The 27,479-nt window shown below is 45.4% G+C and overlaps 1 protein-coding gene and 1 long non-coding RNA gene across 2 annotated transcripts; one reads left to right on the top strand and one right to left on the bottom strand.

Annotated features, from left to right (window-relative positions):
- Nucleotides 1-9,212: 9,212 nt before the first annotated feature.
- LOC125147021 (uncharacterized) lies at nt 9,213-11,234 on the bottom strand. The gene is made up of 4 exons (XR_007144964.1): nt 11,126-11,234; nt 10,758-10,779; nt 9,650-9,710; nt 9,213-9,280 (listed from the first exon to the last, which is right to left on the bottom strand). It is a non-coding gene; the product is annotated as an uncharacterized LOC125147021 (long non-coding RNA).
- Nucleotides 11,235-13,238: 2,004 nt separating this feature from the next.
- Nucleotides 13,239-27,086, top strand: MMP13 (matrix metallopeptidase 13). Its single transcript, XM_047876645.1, has 10 exons — nt 13,239-14,865; nt 14,953-15,194; nt 16,362-16,510; nt 16,671-16,796; nt 18,723-18,884; nt 20,629-20,746; nt 21,759-21,892; nt 22,828-22,987; nt 24,814-24,917; nt 25,804-27,086. The coding sequence occupies exons 1-10, from the start codon at nt 14,749-14,751 to the stop codon at nt 25,902-25,904; spliced, it is 1,413 nt and encodes a 470-aa protein (XP_047732601.1). The 5' UTR covers nt 13,239-14,748; the 3' UTR covers nt 25,905-27,086.
- Nucleotides 27,087-27,479: the final 393 nt, after the last annotated feature.

The following is a 27,479-nucleotide window of genomic DNA, read 5'->3' as shown; positions in this document are numbered from 1 at the left end:
TGGGCTTCGGTGCCAGAGAGAGCGAGGCTCAAATCCTACACCTGCACTCGTTAGCTTTGACACGTGTGACTGACCTCTCCGAATTCCAGTGTTACTATCCATGAGAAAGGGACGAAAGTAATAACAAAGTGCAGTTATATGTTGTCACGTAAATAGAATGAGATTCTCTGGCCTAGTGACTCAATAAGCATCAGCGGCTATTGTCATCACCCTTATTTAATTTCTATGAGTGTGTCTAACGCAGCACCACTGTGGGGACACATTAGACAATGAGAAAATTCCTCAGCACAAACGAGCCTGGTGTAAGGGCTGTCTCTCTGGGAATTGTTAGCCTGGCCCTCCCTCTTTGGTCATCTTACCCCATCTTCTGTATTCTAACAGGAAGACCAGCCAGCCCCAGTGAAGACTGAGAAGCTGCAGAATCTTAGGGGAGTTCATGACTATGCCCAGAGCGGCCTGCCCAAGACTGACGCCCAACAGAGTCATTGCCACACCTTATGTCGACCGCCGTAACGTCATCTGGGCCGCCTGCTTTAGCAGGACCCTGAGCCAAAGGGAGCCATTTATAGGCTTGCGGAAAACTTCATGCAGGAGGAGCGATTCTATGTTGGAGACTGTCTAAATGAACCAATCGGATTCTCTCAGAGTATATCAGAGAGGGACAGAGAGCTCGAGGGGGAGGGAGAGAGAGAAGGACGGAGGGGAGAGAGAGAGAAAGAAGGAAGGAGAGGGAGAGGGAGAGGGGAAAGACGGAGAGAGACCGTCAGTCTCTGGGTAGTGCTGGCCCTCACAGGCGACCACGTTCTGTAATTTCCTTACTTCCTTTCTTTGGCCAGCAGACTGCCATCGCCTGTGGGCCTCCGTGTTCAAGCATCTGGCAGGTACACCTAGCTGACCCTGACCTTCAGTCACCTCCCGGATTGGCCTTGGCTGAAACCCCCGTGCACCGTCCGCTCAAGGTACAGACTGGGAGGAGAAAGGTCAAGGGGGAGACTCCTGTGACTGCCTTAAAACAAGAAAGCACGTGATTTATCAACCGGAAGACATCTCGTTTATCTCCGTACACGGCCGCGTGTGCCGTTTTGGCCACCTAAAATGCTCTTGGCCCTTTTGTCCGGCGGTCCGAGCCCCCCTCCAGATCCCCGCAGAACGTGATGGGAATTCACAGCCTCCAGCCGGCAGGCCTGCCCCTGCGTGTGCCAGCTCTTGGTTATTCCTGCCGTCCCGTATCAAGGAATGTGGTAAGAGAAATCCTGTTTTGCAAAGAGGATTCCGTCCACCCGTGTTTTCCCTTGTTTTGTGTCTGAGAAGCTCCGTCTTCTCTTTCACGCGTGGCTTCTGAAACCTCAAGTCCCGTGCTTTGTGCATGATTGACGCCCCACGTACGGTGACCAGTGTTCGCTGTAACAGATAGCAGCAGCAAGTGATGCCAACGACGTAACGTGGGGACCCTGCCCTGTGTCAGATACGCTGCTTGGCTCTACTTACCTCGTCTCTGTTCCTCATGTTGTTCTGAAAGAAGGGTATTTTTCATTCCTAGTTTGCAGATGGGGAAAAGGAAAGTCAGAAAGGTTCCGTGATTTTGCCAAAGTGGCACAGCTTTCGAGTGCCCCGATCGAGAGTAAACTCAGTGCCTGCTTCTCTTGCACACTGATGGCTCACGTTTTCCGTGCTCTTCTGAGGGGACTCTGTGTCTCAGGTGCTGCTGTGACTCGGAGACTGAAATGTGAGCTTAACAACCTTATACGTTGTTTTGAAACTATTCTGCCTTTCTGAGCTAAGACGTCTCTTCCTTCAATGGCTTTGAAGGAAACAGAAAATCATTGATTTGTTATCTAGAGTTCTCTCCCTATTTTGCAGTTCTGGAAAGTCCAGTGGTGATTCAGACACATAAAACCAACCTCAAAGTTTCTACTAAAGGTGTGCAGCTCTGTGCTGCCTACCCCAAGGGCGCGGCCCGCAGAGTGTTCATACCTGCCTTCAGTGCAAACCACAAATACTGTCTGGAGCCGAAGTCACACAACGTGACTCATATTGTGCGGTGACTCTGGGTGCCTTGAATCTTATCAACGTACAAGACATTATAGACAGCTTTTTCAAACCGTACATGTTCGTGTCAATAGTGTAAAACCAGTATTTAGGTCACGAACACTCTCATCAAGAGGGTTACTTACAATTGGCTTACTTCTGGATTGATCATTTTGACTTGAGTCTGTTGACGCACAGGGTCACAACTGTTTCGGGCATATGACATAGTGATTTGCACGTGTGTAGGCTATGCTGTGCTCACCACCCGTGTGCCACACCTGTCACCGTGCAACACACTTCCAATACCGCGGACTGTGCTCTCTGTGCTGTGCCTTCCGTGCCCCTGTATTCATGGCGTGACTGGAAGGCTGGGCCTGGCACTGCCCTCCACCCATGCTGGGCAACCCCCACCTCCTTCCCTCTGGCAACCCTCAGGTTGTTCTCTGTATTTATCGGTCTGAGTCTGCTTTTTGTTTGTCTATTCATGGTTTTTTTTAGATTCTACTTACCAGTGAAATCACATGGTATTTGCCTCTCTCTCGGTCTGAGTTGTATCACTTAGCCTAACACCCTGTAGCTCCATCCAAGTCGCAGCCCATGGCGCAATTGCATCCTTCTTGGTAAGGATGCATATCTGTGTGTGTGTGTGTGTGTGTGTGTGTGCGCATGTACGTACATTATCCATCCCTCTGTTGATGGACACTTGGGTTGCTTCCATATCCTGGCCATTGTAAATAAGGCACACAGAGGGGTGCATGTATCTTTTTGAATTAGCGTTTTTGTTTTCTTTGGGTAAATACCCAGTAGTGGAACTAATGGATCGTATGGTAATTTTACTTTTAATTTTTTGAGGAACCTCCATCCTGTTTTCCAGAGCGGCCGCACCAGTTTGCCTTCCCACCATGTGTGCAAGAGGGCTCCCCTTTTCCGCATCCTCACCAACACCTGTTGTTTCCTGAGTTGTTCATGTTAGCCACTCTGACAGGTGTGAGGTGATATGTCATCGTGGTTTTGATTTCTCTTTCCCAGATGATCACGGATGTTGAGCATGTTTTCATGTGTCAGTTGGCCATCTGGGTGTCTTTTTTGGAAAAATGCCTATCCAGGTCCTCTGCCCATGTTTTAATCGGATTGGGTTATTTTCTGTTGAGTTGTATAAGTGCCCTATATATTTTGGATATTACGTTAATTACAACTTAAATGGAAATTGGGCCTAGGTGATTTTTATGTTTTTTTAAATTTTTTTTTTAACATTTATTTATTTTTGAGACAGAGAGAGACTGAGCATGAACGGGGGAGGGTCAGAGAGAGGGAGACACAGAATCTGAAACAGGCTCCGGGCTCTGAGCTGTCAGCACAGGGGCCCGATGCGGGGCTCGAACTCACGGACCGCGAGATCGTGACATGAGCCGAAGTCGGCGCTCAACCGACTGAGCCACCCAGGCGCCCCGGTGATTTTTATGTTTAATCCATCTATCGACCAAGTCCTTCTTGAGCACTGACTTCATAATTCAAGACTTAAAAAAATAATTACAAATAGTATACAGCCCATGGGAAGATGATTATGAATCATCAGGAGGTTCACAGAGGGCTCTCTTCAGACAGCGACAATCAGTCTCTCAGACTCCTGATTACTCGTGTCCTGACCAGGGAGCTGTGTCACAGTCCGCTGTCGGTTTTCCTGAAGCTCACGTGTATGTGCACCACATGGGCGGTCACACTTCTGTGGCAGGGCACGTAAATACGCTTCTGCACAGGGAACGTGGGTCAGGCTGGTCTAGACGGGACCTCACAATCTTCTTGTGTCTCCTCTGCTCTAACATCCCTTGCCCTGAAGATCATGTTCACATCATAGCAGCGCAACGTGGACCCGAAATATTCACCAGCAGCTGACGGGTCAGCACCTCAGTGTTCATATGGACCAAGGAACACAATTGCTAGGGACAAATACGACTAATGGAAAATTCTGTCCAGTAATCTGCATGTTTTTTTCCACTGACAGATACATATGTGAGAAATAGAACCAAGAGTAGGGTTTTTATAGCTTATCTGAAGGCAGAGCAAAGGGCCCTGCGTGACCTTACGGGATGCCTCCTTCAGACCTGATCTCCCTGACAGACTAGGCACCCGGGCCGAAGACCGCAGCTAATGCTGCAGACAAATTTGCCTATATATAAACCTTCCTCTTTAAAAATTATATAGAAGGAATAAGATTTGTAAAGCCCAATGGAACCCAAGAGATTAGGAGGATCCATTAGCGCGTGAGAGGTTTCAATAAATTTCTAAAATGAACAAAATGAGAATACTTGGTTTGTAAAATTCTGTTTAATACTCATATTTTTAAAAATGTGTTCAGAATTCATAACATTTGAAAATCATTGAAATTAAATAGTTAATGCATTTTACTTTAAATTTAAAAAAATTTTTTTAATGCTTATTCATTTTTGAGAGACAGAGACAGAGTGCGAGTGGGGGAGGGCAGAGAGAGTTTAAATTTTTTTTTTTTACATTTATTTATTTTCAAGAGACAGAGAGAGACAGAGCACAAGTGGGGGAGGGACAGAGAGAGAGGGAGACACAGAATCCGAATCAGGCTCCAGGCTCTGAGTAGCTGTCAGCACAGAGCCCGATGCAGGGCTCGAACTCACGAACTTCAAGATCGTGACCTAAGCCGAAGTCAGACACTTAACCGACGGAGCCACCCAGGCACCCCAATGTATTTTACTTTAAAAATTTATGAACATTATAGAACATAAAATGTATTAACACTGAAATATGTGTTATCTTTCCAAAATAAATTATCAAAAAAAATAGTTAAAAAGGGCATTATTAAAATAAAAGACGAAATTATTTGCATAGCCTTTCATTTCCCCATTATAGATCAAGTTTTCCTGCATTGATTTTCAATATTCTCATCTTCATATCCTACATTTTGGGGGAAATCTTCCACTTTGATGTTGGTTATAATTCAATACGTTGTCTCCATTAATTATGTGAGGTCAGCCATGGGGAATAATAATAATAAAGTGCTGACATTATAATAATAAAATGACTGACATTTTAAAATTTGTCGTGTCATTTTCTGGGTTATCATTTATGATGATGTCACTGTCACTGCAACGGAGAGAAAGAGGCAGTGCCTTGTACAGTTTGAGGAAATGTGCATCTGACCATCCGCCGTCCCTTGGGATGGCAGAAAATAGGTTGAGAATGGATGAGTGAACCCAGCTCTCACCAGCAAGCCATGTGTGACCACCACTGGTTTCTGGGAACCGCTTCCTGATTTCATGCCTCACTTTGGAGGAGAGGGTCATCTTAATTTGGGGGCTTGTGACCTGCCTCCGTCCCTATCGACTGACGTGGTTCTGTAATAAGATCCTGGTTAATCATGGGGCACACGGGTTCAGATCGTGTATTTAATCCGGATATGGAAAAATACCCTGGGAGCAAATGAAATAAATAGGACGAATATTTCCATTTTTACCAGTTATGCAACATATTTGACCCTTCGAGCTGAAAGCACTCGCAAGGTAGCTGGAAGCCAGCTGGTGTAGAACTTTCCAAAATGTGTAAATGTGTATATCATTGGAAGAAGAATAGATCAAATTCAGTATTTAACCTCTTTCTTGATCAATCTCATCAGCTGGACATTTGCACTTAATCATTTGTGTTTGTCAGTGTTTTGGAAATTCTGGAAAGAATTTTGGTTTTGGAAAAACTTGACACATAGCCTTAACGATGCTTTACCGGGCAAATGGTTCATTTCCTACATCTGGATGAAGTTATCCCATTGAGGGCTGGGCCCATGGTGAAGATGGTCCTCGCAACAAGGTGATTAGATGGGGTCCATGTTGAGCCACACTAGCAGTGACACTTGCTGGGACAGTTCCTCGAGCCCTGCAGTCCTGTCTAGTTCCTATCCTCACCCGGGTGCTGGGACGGCCCCACACAGGTTCTTGGCCACTCTCCAGTGAGTAAGAGGGAAGACAGAAGGACAGTGTTTGGCCCTTGGCTGTTTTGGAATAAATACCATTTCTTTTCTCCCCTCCCTTCCTTCCCCCTTCCCTTCCTCCCTCCCTTCCTCCCTCCCTTCCTCCATCACAGAGCAAATAACAAGCTCCCTGTTGCATAACCAATTTGACAGATAAAATCCTCCAGAAAAAAAAAAAAGCAGAGCTATGTTCTACAATTTAAGGTCATGAAACAGAGACTGAAGCCTCTGTATTTATTGATAAGCTTCTCCTTTGGATAAAAACAAATGTGCTAGACTTGCCCCGTCCTTGAACAGAAAGTAATACAAACAAAATCTGGACAAGAAATAAATCATATGCTAAGTTTTGACCCTGTAAAAGCAGCTCAGGGAGGCGGCTGTTCAAGTTCTCTCCCCCCAAACCCACACCCCCAGACAAAGGTGTCTGCAGGGTGTGGGACAGCTACGTGCCACAGCCCCTCTGTGCTGGCTTCCTTCTCAAGCGAGCTACATCACACCTCAAGGGAAGCAAACAGTTAGGACTGAGATAATTCAGCGAGAAAGCTGTAGACAATCACCCTGAGCCTGTCTTTTATCTGTGTCCACTCATTTTCTTTTCATCTGTTCATCCATTCGACACATCTTAATTGAGCTCCTAACGTGTGAGAAGCATGAGCCAAATCCTTAAGGATGTAAAGATCGGTAAGAAACTTTGTGTTCAATTTCAAATGCATCTGAAAGATATTTCTCTACTGGTGAATGCCTTTTAAAGTAAACCTGCATCGACTTAAAGGCTGATAACATAGTTAAATACATACATTTAAATCCATACATAGTTAAACACATAACATGGTTACATACATTTACACACATAGTGTGTGTAAGTCTCAGCAAAATGTTGGAGAAAGAAACACGTCAGTGTCTTTATGTGCTAACGTTTCGTTGTACTTGAAAGGGAAAGTGAGTGAGCGTTCAGGAGCTGATTCTTTCTAAGAATCTATAAATGTAAAGATTTTCAGCTTTTTAAAACAGTATTTCTTTGAGTTGGTGACTCAGAACTCTAGGACCACCTGTTCAGTCTTCTAATGTATCACTTACTGGTCGTGGGGTAGGTTGAAGACTGATTTATTAGTTGTTCTCAGTTATCTCTGGCCTGACACCTTGATGAAATTAAAACAAAATTCACATGTTTTATCATAACTGGAATTTTCCCATTCTTACTTAACATCATTAATGTCTCACAGTGGTTACATCTTGGATGATGACAGTACAGTTTGGATTTCTTTTTAACCAAGAATACTTGTAAACACATCAAACTGGAGGCCATCTTTGCTATACCGTGGTATATCTTAGATTTTTGATTCCATAAGGAAATAAAAAAGAATCATCAAAAGGATAGATGCTCAAAGCGCAACTGTCTTTAAAAGGTGACACTTGGGGGCTTCCTGAAATGCCTCTGTGTGCACGTGTGTTTGTCAGAATAGCGAGTGGCATTCCAGGTCTTTGCTGTCCAAGCATCAAGGTTGCGGAGATGAGACCCAAGCCAATTGCTCTAGAGTTTTCCGGGACACTGCTGGCATCAACACCTTCTTTGGAGACAGAGAGTAATGGCGAACGGATTGTCTTTATTGAAGACTTCCCAATTTTCTAACGCACTCTCCTCGAAGAGATAGGTTTTGTTCTTGTTTTGACAATTGTCCCAGCTGCTTTCTGAGTTGTGTCCCTGTTACAACATGGAGCTTCCTATCCCATTTGGTGGGTCCTTTGGACAGCCGGCTCCCGCCTTTCCTCCTGGTGCCCCTCTGGGAGACAGGGTTCACTGGGATGACAGCGAACTCCAGGCAAGTGATTCCTCAGGTAACGGTGAACGTTCTTCGGTTAAGACTGTGTGATCCCGGTCACTGGGCTTGGGTAGTCACTGAACATGGAGAGTGGTCAAAGTTACAGAATTCTCCCCCTTGGGAGAAAATTGCTTTGCTCGTTTCATGTCCATAAGGGGTCAAAACTTTGTGTTTTCCATCTCCTGTCCCCAAACAACAATAAAACAGAATCAACCCACATGCTCTCTGGGGTCTTGGAGGGTCGAGCTGACACCACAGGGGGTGTGTGGTCACACTAGAAAGTTCATCCTGACCCGGTTTCCCCCTGTGGTTGAAAACAGTGTAACAGAGTTTACCAATTGTTGGTCATTTAAACTTCATGCGGTGAAAATTATTTATAGCGATTTGCTAATAGAACATGTCGTCATTCAGATATAAAACAAGGATATTTATTGCATGTTTCGCTGCTATCACTTTCCTTCCCTTCATCAAATATTGACTAAATATTATATTATTGAGAGTTAGGCAATAGAGGCATTAAGTGTCTCCCTGTGACCTCTCTACTTGTTAGAAACAGAACATGTCATTGTGGCCCCAGCTGGCACAGAAGACACATCCCACATAGTAACCTAGCCAGCTTCAGGAAACCGGGTGTAAAAATTTCCCTAACTTGGGCAAGCGTGGAATTAGGAAGGTATGTGTGTTTTTATCCACCGCGTACTAATATTTATATTTGCCAAGTGCTTTCTACCAGAAGGCTTTCCTGAATCAACAGACATTCTTGCAATTGGCATGTGTATCATTTTTATGCAAATGTTAGTGTTGCTTTAAAACATAGCACCAAAAAACCGAACTTTGGAGAAACTCCGTAGTCACTCAGTTCGGATTTTAATCTCTGCGGACAGTTTACACTGAGCATTTACTAACTGCCGGGTGCTGTGGGTATTAATAATATAGGTAACAACAAAAGCTAATTGAAGTCTTACAATGTGCCGTGTGCTTGACAACTAAATCCCGTCACTAATCCTATAAGGCTGATTTTATTATCCCCCCTGCACAAATGAGGAAATGCACTCTGGCCTCCCTGGCTAAAGGGCCCATACCTGTGACCAGCACAGGGTTGGCTGCTTCTTCTACATACTTCAAACGAATTCAGTTTGTTTAAATATAATTTAAAGCTTGTGGTGCCCATGTGGTCCACTTTTTCGCTGGAAGTAAAGCGGCCATGACCGTTCTCTCGTTCACTACTGCCTATAATTATACTGCCTATAATTCCTACATGAAGATGTACGTTACATTATACAAGAAGACACAGTAAGTCAGTACTGATTGGGACTGAAAACGTACCACTGTTTCCCATTTTATTCCTCATTTTGTCACCTGTATCAGTCGGGATCCAATCAGGAGCAGAAGCCACTCTAGGCATTACACAGAGGACTGAGTTTCACAGGTGACGGAAGAGCTAAGAGGATAAACAGGAAAGAGTGAATCAACCTAGAAATTAGAAACATCAAAAGCCCCAGCAGCCCCTGGGGCCTCGGGGACCTGGGAGCAGGTGACATGACCAAGTCCAAGGCTGAGCGATCTGCAGGTGGGGGGCATGGGGGGTGGGGTGGTGGTGCTGGACCTACGGATGTTCAGGGGAGGGGTGGGGGGGCGGACCTGCGGATCTGTAGGTGCGGGTGTCGTTCCAGGCTTGGTTGTAAACATACCTCCTTGAAATATCTCCCCGCGGACACTGGTGATGATGTGGCCCCTGTGCCGAGCCCAGGTTTTGCTGGGTGCTCTGTGGTTACTTACTGCGAATTAGTTAAATGTATCAAGCGCTTACTATGTGCCAGGCACGGTCGCAAACGGTCTCCAGTCCATACGTCCTTCAATGATCATGTAACCTGTAAGATAGGTCCTGTGATGATCCCATTTGTAAAGTGAAGAAAATACCTTCCCTCCCCACTCTGCTCCAGCCACACTGGCCTTCCTGACGCTTTCCTCAAGTATGCCAGCCGCATTCTGACCTCAGGGCCTTTGCATTTGTCTCCTTTCTGCTGAGAACATTCTTGCCCCAGATCACTCAATAACCTTCATCTCCCTCAGATTCTTACTCACAAGTCCCTTTCTCAGTGAGCCCCTCTGCCACCTTATATAAATTGCAACACTCCCCCTTGACCCCCGACTCACTCTCTCTCTCTCTTTCCTGCTCTGTTTTTCTCTCTAATTACCTCTCTCCCCCTACTAGAGTGTTAGCCGCTTAAGGACCGGGATTCCGACGTGTTTTGTTCACTGCTGTATCAGTGACAGCCAACAAGTGGCACGTGTGACAGGGCTAATGCATGGCAGGGTTGGGATTGGGGCGGGTGTAACAGTCGTCAAGGCCCCTCTGCATGGTCTCCGCAGACTCAGCGAAGAGCTGAATCGACGGAGAGGGAAAAGAAACAAACACCCATCCTGCAGTCCATGGCTCAAAAGGATTCCTTTTCCATTTAGATGTCAGCTTATAATGTTCTTTGCCTGAGACGTGTTTTAATTGCTTGGTCATAACCTTCCCGCCAAGTTTAAGGCCTTTCTTTGACTCATTGTCATTAACAGGGAAAAAGTTGGGGGCCCTCACATCGCGCTGGTGGACGCCCCAAGGAAATGAGTGAAGTTAGTGCACACCCGAGGCCCGGACGCTGGCCCCGATCCTAAGGCCGGGATGACTGCCTTCTTCCTGCGCATGGAGGTGTGAAACCAGCCTGGTAGCGGGACTCACGGGGAGTCACCGTTGACAGTGTATACTTCCTGCCTACGGTTTTCCGGAATTATCCAACTGGAGCTTATGAAAACTTTTCAAGTATTAACCTCTTTAACACATAGTATTATTAAGATACATCGTGTGCAGTTTTGAGCTCCTTCTCAGTTTTGCGACAGGTTCAGGGAAGGGCGAACCAGGGAGCACGTACCTGATTGATTCCCGTCGCCTTCCTGGAATTGAAAATAAAGGCAGATTCAACAAAGCAACAACATGGCAAGTTTTTCTATTCCAGAAACTACTGTTTTTTTAAAAAAAACCTTTGAGATTGACTATTGTCTAAATAAATCAACTTTCAGAATATATATGTAGGGGATTATCTAAAAAATCTCGAGGTATTATGGTAATATTCCCTTCTAGGTTTCTCCTTAGTTTCCAGCCACCATGCAATAAGTTTATTTACTTTTTTTGTGTATTATTTTTTGAATCAGAAATTCTGTTTTTAAAGGCATGGAACCCACGCCGTGGGGCTGCAGGGGGGTCAGAAACTAGGCAACCATCGGATGTGTTTCCACCAACCGTTGCTTCCTGCTTCTGCACACTCAAATCCTTAACTTGCAGAAGAATGAAGGCACCAAGCGTCACCACCAACATTGTCGATTTACCACGCTCTAAACTGAAACCAGACTTTTTGCCTTAAAGATTGTTTGACTTCTAGAATTTTCAGAATTGTGATCCAACGCAGCTGACCCTTTGTTCCCGGTTTTCCTGTTCTGGAACCTTCCTGTGCTTTACTCAGGGGTTGGTCATGGACATCTCTGGTTCTGTCCTGGGTGATGTCTTGAGCTTAGATGATGATGTAGGTCTTAAAAAGTCCCATATTGCTTCTGTCTGAATCAGCAGTAGATTCACATTTCTCACTGGGTCCAGTGTTGTTTGTCATTCTACAGCTTTTCAAACTTCCAGTGTCCAGTAGGCTCGTTAGAACCACTTGTAAATACCAGCTCAGCTAATTGTGTTAAAGGTGTCATTTGACACCATAAACCACTTCACCGGCGGTTAAGACTGGCTTTCATTCCAACGCTTAACAGCCAGAGATAAGGACTCGTGTTGACAAGCAATCTGCCCACACATTTCCCTGTGATGACACATCCTAATCACCGGCCAAGCGCACTCCTCTGTGAACAGTAGCCCACGGATAAGCAGTCTGATTGTTTTCTTAAGGAATCAATTTCTCTTTTAACCTTCTGAGCAACTTTTATTTACCTTCCCAGGAACACTACAGAAAGTGGACGGTGTGTTCTCATCAACCTGTTTCTTATTTTGCGCCGTTTATATTCTCGAGTGGAATGAGACTAATAAAATACTAACGTGTTTGTAATTAGCATTATTTGTGAAGTTGAAATACCATGGCATTTACTTATTGTCATTTCGCATTAAAAAATGTGTCTTTGGGGCGCCTGGGTGGCGCAGTCGGTTAAGCATCCGACTTCAGCCAGGTCATGATCTCGCGGTCTGTGAGTTCGAGCCCCGCGTCGGGCTCTGGGCTGATGGCTCAGAGCCTGGAGCCTGTTTCCGATTCTGTGTCTCCCTCTCTCTCTGCCCCTCCCCCGTTCATGCTCTGTCTCTCTCTGTCCCAAAAAATAAATAAATGTTGAAAAAAAAATGTGTCTTTGCAGGGAGGTAATATTGTAATTAACCCAAGAAAAAGGCTCTTCATTCTTCCTTCGCAGGGACTAGCACGGTGTCCCGCAGAGTTGATGCCCGATCAGTAGTCGCTGGTTTAATAACTAAAGCGGCTTTTTAAGACATGCTGGTTTATTTGTTTGTTTGTTTCTTTCTTTTTTTAAAACTATAATTTATTGTCAACTTAGCTAACATACAGTGTGTACAGTGTGCTCTTTGTTTTGAGGGTAGATTCCCATGATTCATTGCTTATAGACCAAAACACTCTACATTTTTACTTTTAACGTTTATTCATTTCTGAGACACAGACAGATCATGAGCAGGAGAGGGGCAGAGAGAGAGGAAGACACAGAATCTGAAGCAGGCTCCAGGCTCCGAGCTGTCAGCACAGAGCCCAACACGGGACTCGAACCCATGAACCATGAGATAATGACCCCAGCCGAAGTCAGCCACTTAACCGACCGACCCAGACGCCCCTACGTACTAAAACATTCTAGCTTAACGTGGTAACATGTCTACAGATATATGAGAACCTGCAAGTACTTAACCTATGTGATGTGTCTCTCCCCCTTCCACATGTTACATAAAATGTCATTTGTTTCCAGAGGTCTTTCGGGCTTCTTTTTAAATATCTGAGGCTTGAAAAGCCTTCTTTTATTGGTAAAAATAAATGGTATCTAATGAACTGATTTCCTAGACGCTTAGTACATGAATCAAAACTTTGGATAATTATCACTTAATCTAAAATACGCTGTTGCAAAGAGACTGAAGTTATTGTTTTGCATTGCTGGTTGAGCCCAAACCTCATCTTGGACTCATTAGAAATATTTATTGTAAGGATCTATTTGGCTCTGTTTTGGGGAAAGCATAAATTTCCCTCAAGTGGAGCAGCTGGGTGGTTCAGTCAGTTAAGCATCTGACTCTTGATTTTGGCTCCGGTCATCATCATCCCAGGGTCATTAGATCGAGGCCCACGTGGGGCTCTGTGCAGAGTGTGGAACCCACCTAAGATTGTCTCTCTCTGTCTCTGTCTCTCTCTCTCTGCTTGTCCCCCACTTGCATGCACTTTCTCTCTCTCAAAAAAGAAAACAAATTCCTCAACTGATCGCCCACATTTCACAGGCTTTCTGCTCACCCTGAGGTACCGGCCAGTGGAGGTGATGGCGTTTTTACTCACACGCGGGTGCCCCTTCCTGACCCACCCGAATCTGTATTCACGCCCCTTCTTTTTCTCTTCCTGTTCCGGACCTGAGCCCTGACTCTTGGTCACTTAAATTAACATGCATCAATTTCTGTCGTTCGATCTGAAGATCATGACTCATACTCTTCCGTCCGTTTACATCGCCGGGGGACCAAAGACAGCGTTCTGATTTCATGGAACTCACTGTGCGAGGTTCTGAAGGGGATAATAGAAATAGGCCTCGTGGATGGCTTTCCTGAGTGTTGGACCTAAGGCACTTCTACTGTGCAAACTTAAAAATAAAAATTGAGAAACTTGACAATGGCCATGAGCTTCCCCAGCCCCCCCCCAGTTTTCCTGGATACTCCCAGACGTGTGGGAACAAAGCAGTTCGGTTTCTGAGAGTTAATGGGGTAGAGGCCAGGCTGGATGGTGGTGAAGAACACGAAGTCTTGAGTCTAGTGGCTGGATTGGAATGCCGAGAGGACCGTCTATTAACTCTGTGACCCCAAGCAAGCATTTAACTCGTCTGTGTCTCAGATTATTCATCTGTACGACAGAAACAAGCCTTCCAGCGGTCCCTACTTCACGCGGCTGTCATACGGATTAAATGAGATCACGCCTTTTAAGCCTCGCAGGTAGTGATCCCTCAATATGTGGTAGCCGTTACGCTGTCTTCCAGAATCTTCTCCTCCCTCGTCCTGGACCTGCCGGGCATTTGAGCAGGACTCCGCGTCTGTTAGGGGCCACACCAGAGCCTTTAGATGTCAACCGTCGCATCAACGCCGTGGACGTCCCCTGGTGCCTCCGGGGCTCCGAGCGTGGGTCTGGTCCAGTCTGCGGCCTCAGGTAGACGGCGTTGCCCTCTGTAATTGCTTTGGGGACAGTGATGTTTGCAGGTCGCAGGGGTACAGAGGCTGTAGAAGCAGGACTCAGTGTGCCTGTAAGGAAGGAGTGCAGCGTCTTGATTTTCTTCTCCGAGAAAAGTAACAGTGGCTGCTTTCCTACGGAGGGAACAACCTTGTTCCCAGTGAAGCGAACAACTCACTAGTCTGTTTCTTCCCACCGCATCCCTAAATGTGCTGAGGCCGTTTGTTTGGCCAGATGGTTTTTGGGCCCCTGCTGAAATGAGAGATGGCCTCGTTTCCTATTTCCCTCAAATTCTCCCACAAACCACACTTCTTGGGAGGAAAGGAAAAGTCGCCCTGTAAGCATGTTTACTTTCAGCTCCCTAGGAAGCGGAGCGTGTCCTCAGACGATGAGTCACCCCTGCAGGTCTATAAAATAAAGGTGCGCGTCTGCGGGCGGCCAGCAGCCTCCGGGCACAGCCGTCAGGATGCACCGGGCCTTCCTCGCCGCCCTCCTCCTCTGGAGCTGGGCTCGCTGTCGGTCCCTGCCCCTTCCCAGCGATGGTGACGACGACCTGTCCGAGGAAGACTTCCAGTTGGCAGAGGTACAGTATCCGGCCGGTCCCAGCGGTGCGCCCCGTCTCCCCGACGCCCTTCCCTTTTCCAGCAGGTGCTTCTGTTCTCTCTTCCAGCGCTACCTGAAATCCTACTACTACCCGATGAATCCCGCTGGAATCCTGAAGAAAGCGGCCACGAGCTCCGTGGCCGACAGGCTCCGAGAAATGCAAGCCTTTTTTGGCTTAGAGGTCACCGGCAAGCTCGATGACAACACCTTAGACATCATGAAGAAACCGAGATGTGGGGTCCCCGATGTGGGCGAGTACAACGTTTTCCCTCGAACGCTCAAGTGGTCCAAGACGAACTTAACCTACAGGTATGTCAGAGGTTATCTTTCTTTAAGATTTGCTACTTTAGAAAACAGCATGAAATGCCTAATTTTCAGCACAGGCTGTAGAGGACAGAGCATGTTTGGTCCCGTTTTTTAAAGATAGGCTTTAAATATTTAACTAGAAGTTAAAGAATTCCACTGATGACGTTACTACTATTGGTGAGAACGTCCCCTAACATCTATTATTGTTTCGTTAACCCAGCATTACTGTATGTTAAAAACCTCAAAGTAATTTTTTTTTAGAAAAGAGATCAAATTAGAAGTAAAAGTAGGTTTAATAAAATTTGCAAATGTACTACATCAGGCATATTTACTAATAGTGCTTAAAAGTGGAGAGTCCTGCTGTCTCTAGGAACTTCACAGAGCTATTGCATTTTTGGGGTATAGCGATACAATTGCAAACTTGTATCATTCAGTATAAGTTTTATTAAGTATATGAATACTTTGGGACGCCTGGGGGGCTCAATCAGTTGAGCGTCCAACTTCAACTCAGGTTATGATCTCACAGTTCGTGAGCTCGAGTCCCGCCTCGGGCTCTGTGCTGACAGCTGGGAGCCTGGAGCCTGCTGAGATTCTGTCTCCCTCTCTCTCTGCCCCTCCCCTGCTCATGCTCTGTCTCTCTCTCTTAAAAATAAGTAAACATTAAAAAAATTTTTTAAATTAAATATGTGAATACTTTAAGTGTAAGATTCCAAGTGGTCAGATATTTGGAGATAGTCAAATGTCTGACTGAATTCATTTTGTTACCTTTGTATGGGCTCATAATTGCTAAGTTCTTTGAAATGATGGACCTCTACCAGAACTTTCAGAGAAGGCATGGCATTAGAGTCAAAAAGCAGTATTCCAGGGGCGCCTGGGTGGCGCAGTCGGTTAAGCGTCCGACTTCAGCCAGGTCACGATCTCGCGGTCCGTGAGTTCGAGCCCCGCGTCGGGCTCTGGGCTGATGGCTCAGAGCCTGGAGCCTGTTTCCGATTCTGTGTCTCCCTCTCTCTCTGCCCCTCCCCCGTTCATGCTCTGTCTCTCTCTGTCCCAAAAATAAATAAACGTTGAAAAAAAAAATTAAAAAAAAAAAAAAGCAGTGTTCCAAGAAAATATGTTCTCAAATATCCTTTGCCTTCCAGAAATGTAATCGAAACTTTCTCTGTTAAATAGGATTGTGAATTATACCCCTGATCTGACTCATTCTGAAGTCGAAAAGGCATTCAAAAAAGCCCTCAAAGTTTGGTCTGATGTGACACCACTGAACTTCACCAGACTCCATGACGGCACTGCTGACATCATGATCTCTTTTGGAACTAAAGGTGATGACATTGTGGAGACATTTTTACATGCTGCTCATTACTTGTCTCCATTCTTTTTTCCCTCCTTTCGGTCATTCATCACTTTTTACAGAATCCACCCAGCATTGTGCCGGGCACTAGTGGGTATAATTAGATTCTGAACTCTTGCTTTTGTGTGTAGAGCATGGCGACTTCTACCCATTTGATGGGCCCTCTGGTCTGCTGGCTCATGCTTTTCCTCCTGGGCCAAATTATGGAGGCGACGCCCATTTTGATGATGACGAAACATGGACAAGTACTTCCAAAGGTAATATTTCTGATGAAGATATGTCACGATTACTAGATTAGATGAGACAGTGATCCCATTGACAAGAAATTACGGAGCACGCCGTAAATTATATTTGATAGTTGCTTCTATTTTTCAAAACAATTACAAATGTGTCTTATGTTTATTAGTCTCTATAAGTGACATTTCTACAAACCTGTGTGAAATATTAGAAGTGAGCAGGTCGGTTTAGTGGCCTGAGGGATACTAGCTAACTTTAAATTAGGACCAACATGTCCTTCTGTCAGCCAAGGTGGTGTTACTACAGATTACCTTTTGGCGTGTTACGGAAGTATAGTTTGTTACAAACACGTACCTAAAAACTATTAGGGCTGGATAGGCAAGTCATAGATGAGTTGGATGTGAGTCGAAATAGTTTTTTTTTCCATGACAGAAATAGCACAAGTGCAGTCAATTTTCTGTTTTCTGTTATATGTGTTACTTGTTTGAGACATGTGTATGTCACTGATTTTATAAACACCCTTACAACAGATCAAGATATGTCTTACTCGAAACGGCACGAAACAGATACATATACAGAGCATATAAGCGCAAAGTGAAACCCATTGTTGAATGAATTCAGTCGGTAGTTGAATCTTCAAAACTGAAAAGAATTCAAAATATTAATTTAGGAAGAAAGGCCAGATTGTTCCAACTAGGACTTAAGTATGGAGCTGTATTGACTGTTGGTTGTGATAATTAGAGGTAGTCCTCATAGAGGCTAAAGTTCTTCACTTAAATCAGATGGATTGTGTTTCCAAAGAGTAAAACTGGGCCTTGCCTGACCAACGCCTGAGCTCCAATGCCTCCAAGCTATCTTTGGAAGGAAAGGTGAGACTTTGCATATTTGTGTTCTGAATTATTACACAGGTAAGAATGATTTTAGGCAGACAGAATAACATCTAGTGCTGTTAAGATAGAACCACACTGAACCCGAGTTTTGGGTTCCTGCATAAATCCTGGGTTTGAAATATTTAGCTGAAATGAAGGAAAATATTCACACACAAACCACGATTAATGTTTCATGGGAAGGCCAGGAATGGCTCTACCGCTGGTCGTTTCAGTGAAGAATTTCTTGTCACTCGGATCACGTGAGCTTTCGTTGCTCCTACGGTCTGCACGTGTTACTAAGTTGGTTGTACCTTTTCTTCGAGGACAGGCTCTGATGGCAAGTGGTGTTTCAGGTCAAACTTAAACCACCGACTCCAGCTTCCATGTGTTTTTTCCAACCTTTTATATATATATATATTTTCCAGTTTAAAATACTAGTACGAAGAGGCTCAGATATTGGCAGAAAGAATGACTAGAGGAAGTCACGTAGAAACGGTGACACAGTGGCCTGCTAAAATAGGGGACAGCGGACCGATCATCTCCAGGGCCTGTATTTCTTAAATTGTAGCATCTACAGACATTCTGGAAAGGATCGTTTGGTTGGGATTTGTTCCCAAGTAGATTCCCAGAGACGCTATTTAGTGCATCCGCCATACTTGGCCGTCATCCCTTGTCATGGTGCCTCTTGTTCTGATGATGTTCTAGAAACACCCTTGATCTGTACCGCCCTATGTGACTTCCCGTGACTCCTCCTTTGAGGCCACCACTGTCCCCTTTCCTCACCTGGCCTGAGAGAACAATGATTTTTAGTGTCTTCGCAGTAAATCCCCACTGATGACTACTTATTCGAGAGCAATCTGTTGATGCTCTAATTATATAGGCAGCGATAATCAAAGAAAACACTCCATTCTTTATAAGGATTAAATCCATATTTTGAATCTTCCTTCAACCAACTGAATATTAATGTTAAAAAAACAGTAAAATTACCAAGAAAGAGAAATACATGAAGAAAATAGCATTCTGTCCCCTGGTCATCAGACGACCTGGTTTTCTCATCATTTCCTTGTTTCCTTACAGGTTACAACTTGTTTCTTGTCGCTGCCCACGAGTTTGGCCACTCCTTAGGTCTCGACCACTCCAAGGACCCAGGAGCACTCATGTTTCCCATCTACACCTACACTGGCCAAAGCCACTTCATGCTTCCTGACGACGACGTACAAGGGATCCAGTCTCTCTATGGTAACTCTTAATTTATCAGTTTAGAAACAGAATAGGTACAGGCACTTATTTTCAAAATCATTAGTGAATTTCTCATGACCAATATTACTGTCCTGGTTCTGTTTTTTTTTTTAACGTTTATTCATTTTTGGGAGAGAAAGGGGGTGCAGAGTATGAGCAGGGGAGGGACAGAGAGAGAGGGAGACACAGAATCTGAAGCAGGCTCTGGGCTCTGAGTATCAGCACAGAGCCAGAACCCACAAACCGTGAGATGATGACCTGAGCCAGAGTCAGATGCTTAACTGACTGAGCTACCCAGGCACCTCCTGGTTGTTATTAGAACCTAGAAAAACATACCCTTTTTTTCTTTTTTTTCTGAATCAGACGACCTGCTCAAGTAGAAAGTGTTCTATTCTCCAAAGATTTTGCAGATTCTTACTTGTATTTTGTATTTTGATACCCTTAAGACACCTCTGCCATAAGGAAGGAAAATATTTAATTAATTCCCCATTTGGCCAATGAAGCAACTAAGCCCCAGAGCTTAAGTAGAGAATCTGCAGGACAGGGGCCAAGGGTGACAGTGAGGTCTTGACCGGCTTCTGTAAATCCTGGGCGTTCCTTCAACCCCTTCAGTTTGCCACCATAGAAACCGTTCAAACAGCCTGTGGTGACTTAACCAACATCTACAGCGACTGTCGTAAGAATCTCCTCTTTCTTCCTTCCAAATTTTCAGCCACGTTTACAAAGTAATTAAACCTCTCCCGAAACAAGCACACTTGCCTGCTGTAAAGAGGGCTAAAGCGGGGCACCTGGGTGGCTCGGTCGGTTAAGCGTCCGACTTCAGCTCAGGTCATGATCTCACGGTCCGTGGGTTCGAGCCCCGCGTTGGGCTCTGTGCTGACAGCTCAGAGCCTGGAGCCTGTTTCCGATTCTGTGTCTCCGTCTCTCTCTCTGCCCCTCCCCCGTTCATGCTCTGTCTCTCTCTGTCTCAAAAATAAATAAACGTTAAAAAAAAATTAAAAAAAAAAAAAAGAGGGCTAAAGCCACAGTGGAGGGTCGTCGGTGTAAACGCTTCTGAGCACAGAGCTCGGGACACTTCCTGTTTCCCCCTGTGCGCTCAAGTCTGCGGGGGCAGCCAGCGTGGGCGTGGGCCAGCCTTTCTCCTTACTTCTCCAGGGTTGGGAGTGAGGCGCTTGATGGGGCAAAGGATGAACTCAGTGGGGAGAAGGCAGCTCAGAGTTGTCACTGTGCCCGGCACGCGCGTGAGCCGGGGGGTGCGGGGGCCACACGCTCGTGGCATGCGAGTGTGGCTGGGGGGCCTGGCTGGGCATGCAGAGCGGTGCTGGGGTGGACTGAGGAGGCAGCCAGCGCGGACGGGACGCTGCCAGCAGGTGACAGCTGGGGCGAGGCTCCCTCGGGGATGACGAGCCACCAGGGGTGGCTCGAATGTGTCTCTCGGCAGCAGCCCGTCTGCAGCTGGGGCAAAGCCCGCGGAGGGTGCCCTCCTGCAGCCCACCCATCCCTAACACCAGCCTCAAACCTGAACTTGTACTTGAGAAGGGTGTCCAGGGGTCTGGAAGGACGAGAGCAGGGGGAGCCGCAAGAGTGGGGGCAGGGAGCAGGGTCACATCGTGTGTGCATCATGACGCAGAGGCTGAGGACCTGTCACCCTCCTTGGAGGGGACCCGCCTGCTGTGCATTAGCGGGGTTGGGTCATCCGAGAGGCCATCCTCGTCACCTTCTGCCCTTTGTGTCACGACTGCAGGCCCGGGAGATGAGGACCCCAACCCGAAACATCCCAAAACGCCGGACAAATGTGACCCGTCCCTGACCCTCGACGCCATCACCAGTCTCCGAGGAGAGACCATGATCTTTAAAGACAGGTGCTTGTGATTCTGCTTTGCACAACTTGCGGGTCACAGACGTTCATCAGCTAGACCCGTGCATTGCCGCACATCCAGGCAGATTTCCAGACGTGAAGTTAACAGCGAAAATAAGACATCTTTGGGCAGTTTGGTTTTCTTCTTTTTCGGTTTTTGGTGGTTTTTTTTACGTGTTTCGGATGAAATGAATGACTCCTAGATATACACCTTACTTTTCAATGGGGATTCTTGGCCTAACGCAGCCTCTCTTTATGACTTTGGTTACATTTGTTCCTGTAAAGATAACCAAGTAAATGTAGAAAACCAGGTTGTTTGTCTTAAAAACACGCATTTTGAAATCAATCCCTGTATTAGTAAGTGGTTACAGTGTCCACGTGAATTCCTTTTGGTTTGGGAAGACTTTTTTTCTGGTAACGTATGTGGGAATTTGGGAGAGCGAGTTATTTAAAACCTGGACCTCCCTGTGGGGAGCGAACAATGAATTTTTAACTTCACCTTAGAACATTGTTCTCATATGCTGATTTGTTAACTTGTTCATTTATTCATCCATCAATTAACCGATCCCTTGTCTGTGGTCCAATAGCCTTCCTACCTCCCCTAGTAGAGCTCTGGTTACACTGTAGCCCAGGCATTTTCTCAGGCATCTGCGTCTAGGCCCCAAAATCTTGGAAGACATAGTTTTTGTAACCCCGGGTTTCTTTCCGGAGCCTAACACAGCGCCTGGCGCATTCGCTCACCACTTGCACCATTTGCAAAACTGAACAAAGCGTGGCCGTAACTCACGAAGGCCGCGGGGCCTTCGAGGGTCTGTGAGATTTCAAACCTTCCTACTTGAGACAGCAGCTTTTCCAGCTGGCACGGAAGGGAAACGTCCACAAGTGAGGGGGATGATCGCCCCAACTTCCCTGTGTGGATGTGGAGACGGGTGGGGGGGGGGCACGGCTAGCAGGACCAGAAATATCTACACTTCAAGACTGTGACAGCAAACTGTGCGCTTCTCCTTTTCCGGTAGATTCTTCTGGCGCCTGCACCCCCAGCAGGTGGACGCAGAGCTGTTTTTAACAAAATCCTTTTGGCCGGAACTTCCCAACCGCATCGACGCCGCCTACGAGCACGCCTCCCGTGACCTTATCTTCATCTTTAGAGGTAAGCCTTTCCCCAGTGAGGCAGGGAGGAGCCTGATGCTGCGAGAGCCGTAGCAAAATGACCCTCCTCCAAAGTACCCCAAAGAAGAACCCACGGTAACAAAATAGGAAGCCGAACGTACCTGGAACCTTTCTACCAAGCGTCCCCAAATGCGACAAGTGAAAAGTCTGCGGTATTACTTATCGTTACAAATCTACTGTTTGTTTTATAGCGATCATGCCAGTTTTTTCTTATTTCCTCTTAGAAATTATTTGCTGAGCAAACCTGATCAGAAAAATGGGAAAAAATATTATCCATAATTCCCACTTCTGAAAAGTCGATTTATTTCATTTCCTTACTTGTTTTAGTAGTTCTTCGCCATAGGTAGTGTATATTTTTGAATATTTATTGTCATAGCGTATGTACATTTTAATATTTTACTTGTTCCCTGACATAAAATCACAGTTTTCCAAACTGCTGCTCTGTCTTCGTGATCATAATCTGTAAAGGCTACAAGCATTCTACTAACATTGTTTCTGTTGTTTCACCATTATAATTAGCGCTCTAATAAAGTCACTTTTAAGAGAAGGATGTAACAACTTTCTATCTGGTTTAATATTTGAGCTTTCAATCTAATGTACTGTTCCCACTGTTATTCACGAAGAAATCTCAATGTCCTTTTCACCCAACTCCAGATTAACATTCAAAGGTGATAAATAACCAATTAATGATGGGGTTTCATTGCTAATTATGCTCAGAATTAGGAAATTAGTATCTTAGATCCTGTTTTTGTTTGACAAATGCTCTTATTTCTATGCTTCATAAACATGGTGACCACAAATGCTAATTTATTTGTAAATGTATAAAATGAGTCTTTCTTTGTTAACGTACGTATCTACATAATGTGTCCTAATAGATTCCCTTGCGTGATAAAACCGTTCTTTCACTTATTCTAGGCAGAAAATTTTGGGCTCTTAATGGTTATGACATTCTGGAAGGTTACCCCAAAAAAATATCCGAACTGGGATTTCCAAAAGATGTTAAAAAGATAAGTGCTGCTGTCCACTTTGAGGACACAGGGAAGACGCTCTTCTTCTCGGGAAACCAGGTCTGGAGGTATGGCCGCCATGTTTACTGATTTGCCTGGGGGCAGATCCCGTGGCAGGGATTTAATCGTCTCAGTGCTCTTGAAAACACACATGTGTACACACAGTGCCCACCTCCTCGGAGCCGTTCTTTTCTCTCGTGGCCACTTGTTGTACCTCAGCCCTGCTGAAGCCATCTCTTACTTGGACATCTTCGTTCTCACTGGTCTTTCTCGTGGCTCCTCTTTCTTGTCAGCTTGTAATTCACAGGCAGCTCCACCTTCTGTGGCCGGAGAAGACACAAGAGCAGGTGGAGGAGAAGACTGAGAGAGAGAAGGCCGCCCTTCCTCGTGTCTGCTCACCCAGACACAAGGGGAGGTTGGCCAGGAAGCTGCTAGGCCTACGATTCTTGAAGTCAGCCCCTTTTTGAAGGACAGGTGGAGTTAGAATATTTAGAACATACGTAGATACCAAGGCAGCTTTGATACTGGCAACATTGAAGATTCTAGAGCCAGATAGATATATAGATATAGACATAGACATAGACATAGACATAGACATAGATATAGATAAGTAGATAGATGAAAATATATATATTTCATATATATATATATATATGATTTTAGGATGTCTTTGGTTGGCTAGGGCATGCCTATATATATATAGAGAGAGAGAGAGAGACAGAGAGAGAGAGAGAGAATATTCATATCTCACAGCGATCCCATACTTAAAATGTTTAAATCAGTAGCTCTACTTTATCTGGACTCACATGTGCATGCGCGCACACACACACACACACACACACACACATATTCCCTGTATATGTCCTCTTTGCCGTTTGACTTCTGTATTTCTGACAGTGACATTCACTACTCTCTAAAGTTCTCCTAGTGCTGCCATGCCGGTCCCCATGCCCAACACAAGGTCTGTGGTTCATTGAGGGCGTATCACTCACCAGATCACAAACGCACCGTGCTCTCATCCCCCCTTTTGGCTGGAGGGTCTTTCCCTGCATCTCTCCCTTTTGAAACTCTACCCACTGTTTCGAATTAACCAGAAATACCATTTAACCTCAAAGTCTTTCTGGAACCCTTGAGGCTCTCTCCCTCCTCATGTACTCTCATGGCACTTTCTGCATCCTTGTCACGATGCCTAGCTTCTGTTGCTTAGTGTTCTGGTGTGCCCAGGTCCTAGCCGTCTCCATAGGTCAGCGGCTCTGGTCTCTCGGCAATTGGAACATCCCTCAAGGACAAGAGACTCATCAGCAACAGTAACAGTAGTACATGATGGACGGCCGCTCTAGGTTGACTTCAGGATGTGTGTGGTTGGCGGGGGTGCCCGTGCAGGGGTGGCGGATGCTGAACCGTAGTTATGGGGGGCAGTGCTGTGCTCCCCTCCCTAGCGTCAGTGCCATCATGTGCCCCTGTGACTTTTTAGTTACCGAAAGTACACGTCCAATATCCTTGCGTCCCTTACTGCAACTTAGTGAGTCGTCTCGCCCACGGTTGGAGATCAGGACACAGTTTTTCAGGGCACAAGCATGGATTTATTTCGCTTTAAGAACCCCTTCCTAATAACCCACTTTTATAACAGATATGCCGTTTGGGAGATGGAGACGAGCTGGTAACTGTCTTTACAAAGATGGCCTTTGCCCAGTCAGCAAATACTCAGGAAACACCCACCGCGCACTCCGTATCGTAATTACTCATTTGAAAAGGCTCCCGGATATTTTAAACGCGCCTAAAATGTTAATACTTTTGTCAGTTTTGAAAGGCGTCCTGATATCCTTTGAGTCATTTTTAAGAGAATTTCTAAGCAATACGACCTACTGAAGAGTTCCTTTTCCTCGCCACATAGCTATGATGACAGCAACCACGCCATGGATCAGGACTCCCCCAGGCTGATCGAAGAGGACTTTCCAGGGATTGGTGATAAAGTGGACGCCGTCTACGAGAAAAACGGTAACGAGTTCCATCACACGGACCTTAACGGGGGGCTTCTGTACCCCTCCTAATCATTTCTCCTACACAGAAGTTTTATCCAGGACTTAGATGTGCTAGTAAATGTGTGGCAGGTAAGGAATTACTGTGACTACTCACACAGGCAGCAAACAAAACATAACACGCTTAGTTAGAATAAATGAAAACGGTGCCTAAATGACTGCGAATTCTCCAAATAAAGGGTGCCGAACTTGAAACATTATCTTGAATTGTGCGTAACCGTGCCAAGAGGCAAAGATTATTGCCATAATTTAAATCAGGGGCATTGGGGCGCCTGGGTGGCTCAGTCGGTTGAGCGTCCGACTTCGGCTCAGGTCACGATCTCGCGGTTCATGAGTTTGAGCCCCGCGTCGGGCTCTGGGCTGATGGCTCAGAGCCTGGAGCCTGCTTCCGATTCTGTGTCTCCCTCTCTCTCTGCCCCTTCCCCGTTCATGCTCTGTCTCTCTCTGTCTCAAAAATAAACGTTAAAAAAAAAAATCAGGGGCAGAGTGGGGTGTCATTTATAAGGAAAACGACCCCAATCACTATATTGTTGTTTTTGCTTTAATCTTGAAAAGGGGTATTTTTCCCCACTTAAATAACTAATATCGACACGTGAAGCATCCACACTGGAGCTCGTGGCAAGGTGACGATTTCAAGGTGACCACTCAGGAGACCCGGGAAACCTTGTACGTTTTTTCCTCCCTGAAACTATCAGCAATGTAGTAAAGCATTAGAAGGGTTTAAACATAAACGTTGCCATGTTAAAAAAAAATGGGACCCCACACGTTGCACTTTTAACGTGAGCAGGCATAAACCCTTACTGTTTCCAGACGGTGAAATTTTCTTTTTGGTCTTTTTCTTACAGGTTACATCTATTTTTTCAACGGGCCCATCCAGTTTGAATACAGCATCTGGAGTAACCGTATTGTTCGTGTCCTGCCAGCAAATTCCCTGTTGTGGTGTTAAATACTGTTGTTATTTAAATCCTGGAGAGCATTTGAGATAACACTTCCAGTGATACTGGGTGTGGGGGACGACGGGGTGTCAGGGGAAAGCTTCGTTCTGTGAACAAGCGTCAGTAACTTATGTTTGAATGGGTGGGATGTGTATAGCTAGACGTGGCTGGAACCACAGTGAATCTTCAAATAATGGAACGGATCCTCTGTAAGGATCGCCTCATTGTCGCGCACTGCAGAAGTCGTACTCAACAGTGCTTCCCGCAGCAGAAATGGGACATATGGGGTGTCAGAGACAGTTAGCATCATTTTTTAAAATATATTTATAAGGAAACTTTGCAAAGGTATAGAAGTAAATCATAGTTATGTAATTAATGAGTCATCTTTATGAAAAAAGCATCAAAGAGTATGAAAGTGGAATTTGCCAGGAGCGTAAGGCACCAAGAAAAGACAAAAACCAGAGGGAACTATCTGTCATAAAGATACTGTAGGGCAACTTTCCAAAGAAGCCATTTTGGGTTTGCACTGACAACATCTGAATGTACATGGCCCCGTTCATAACACTAGGATGTATCAAACTCACTAAAGAGGAGAGACAGAGGCCAAGGCTAAGGATAATACATGTGCCTGTGGGTTCTGTTTAATTTTCCCTTTGACCGTGATTCCAGAGCTACTGTCAAAGAAGGCGTTTTTTGCCTGTTATAGAAGATAAAGAGAGACAGTTTCTTTTTGTATCCAAACATTTCAGGTCTCTCAAAAATATCAGAGCATTAAAATTCTTATCACGATGATCTAAGGCCATGGTATCACTCTTTCATAACTCATCTGATTAAGACTCAAAGTCGTATTTTAGCCCTATTTCGCCCAGATAATTGTTTTAATTGTCCAGTTTACCTTGGATACACAGGCTATGTTCCGAAGATAGAGACTCGAACATATCTTATAAACTGGAAGTATGCTAAAACGGACACATCCAAAATAAAAGCATTCTGCATTCAACACGACCGCAGTCTTCTTGAGGGTGTGAACTAGCTTTCTCTCTCCTTCGTTCCCATTCCTGTGATCCCTCAGCACGTTTCCCTGCCTGGCACAGAGTTCACACTGAATATAGGAATGACCACCGAGGGAGGAACATCTTGTTCACAGAAGTTCAGGCAAAGAAAATAAAGTGTATTATATTTGCAGAATGTGTTAGGAAGCGTCTATGTTGTTTCTAATAAAAAACATGTTTTGAACAGAGAGCAGTGTATTTTGCCTTTCAGTGTAATTTTAGACTTTACTCACACAAAGAGGGTCCTTTTAAATCATTCCTGTTTCTTGCCCGTCTCTCGGTGAATGTAGTTTGCTCATTGTTTTTGTTTTGTGTGTTTGTAGGGAGACTCAATCCAGAATTTAGAATGAACTGTCCAAGGCTGTGTTAACAAGATCCCTGGCGGGGTTGGTGGGCGGGCAGCTCCCTGCGTGGAGCACAGGTTCCACAGACTCTCCCTGCTGAGAGCACTGTTGGGAATGAAGTGTGAGGGTCCCTGGATCTGGAGTGAGGAAGACAGAGTTCTGCCACTTTCTCTGCCATGACCCCTGGCGG

This window comes from Prionailurus viverrinus, chromosome D1 (assembly GCF_022837055.1).
Source record: "Prionailurus viverrinus isolate Anna chromosome D1, UM_Priviv_1.0, whole genome shotgun sequence".
NCBI classification, from domain to species: domain Eukaryota; kingdom Metazoa; phylum Chordata; class Mammalia; order Carnivora; family Felidae; genus Prionailurus; species Prionailurus viverrinus.
The sequence above is the reverse complement of the archived record's forward strand: the minus strand, read 5'-3'. Positions and strand labels throughout refer to the sequence as shown.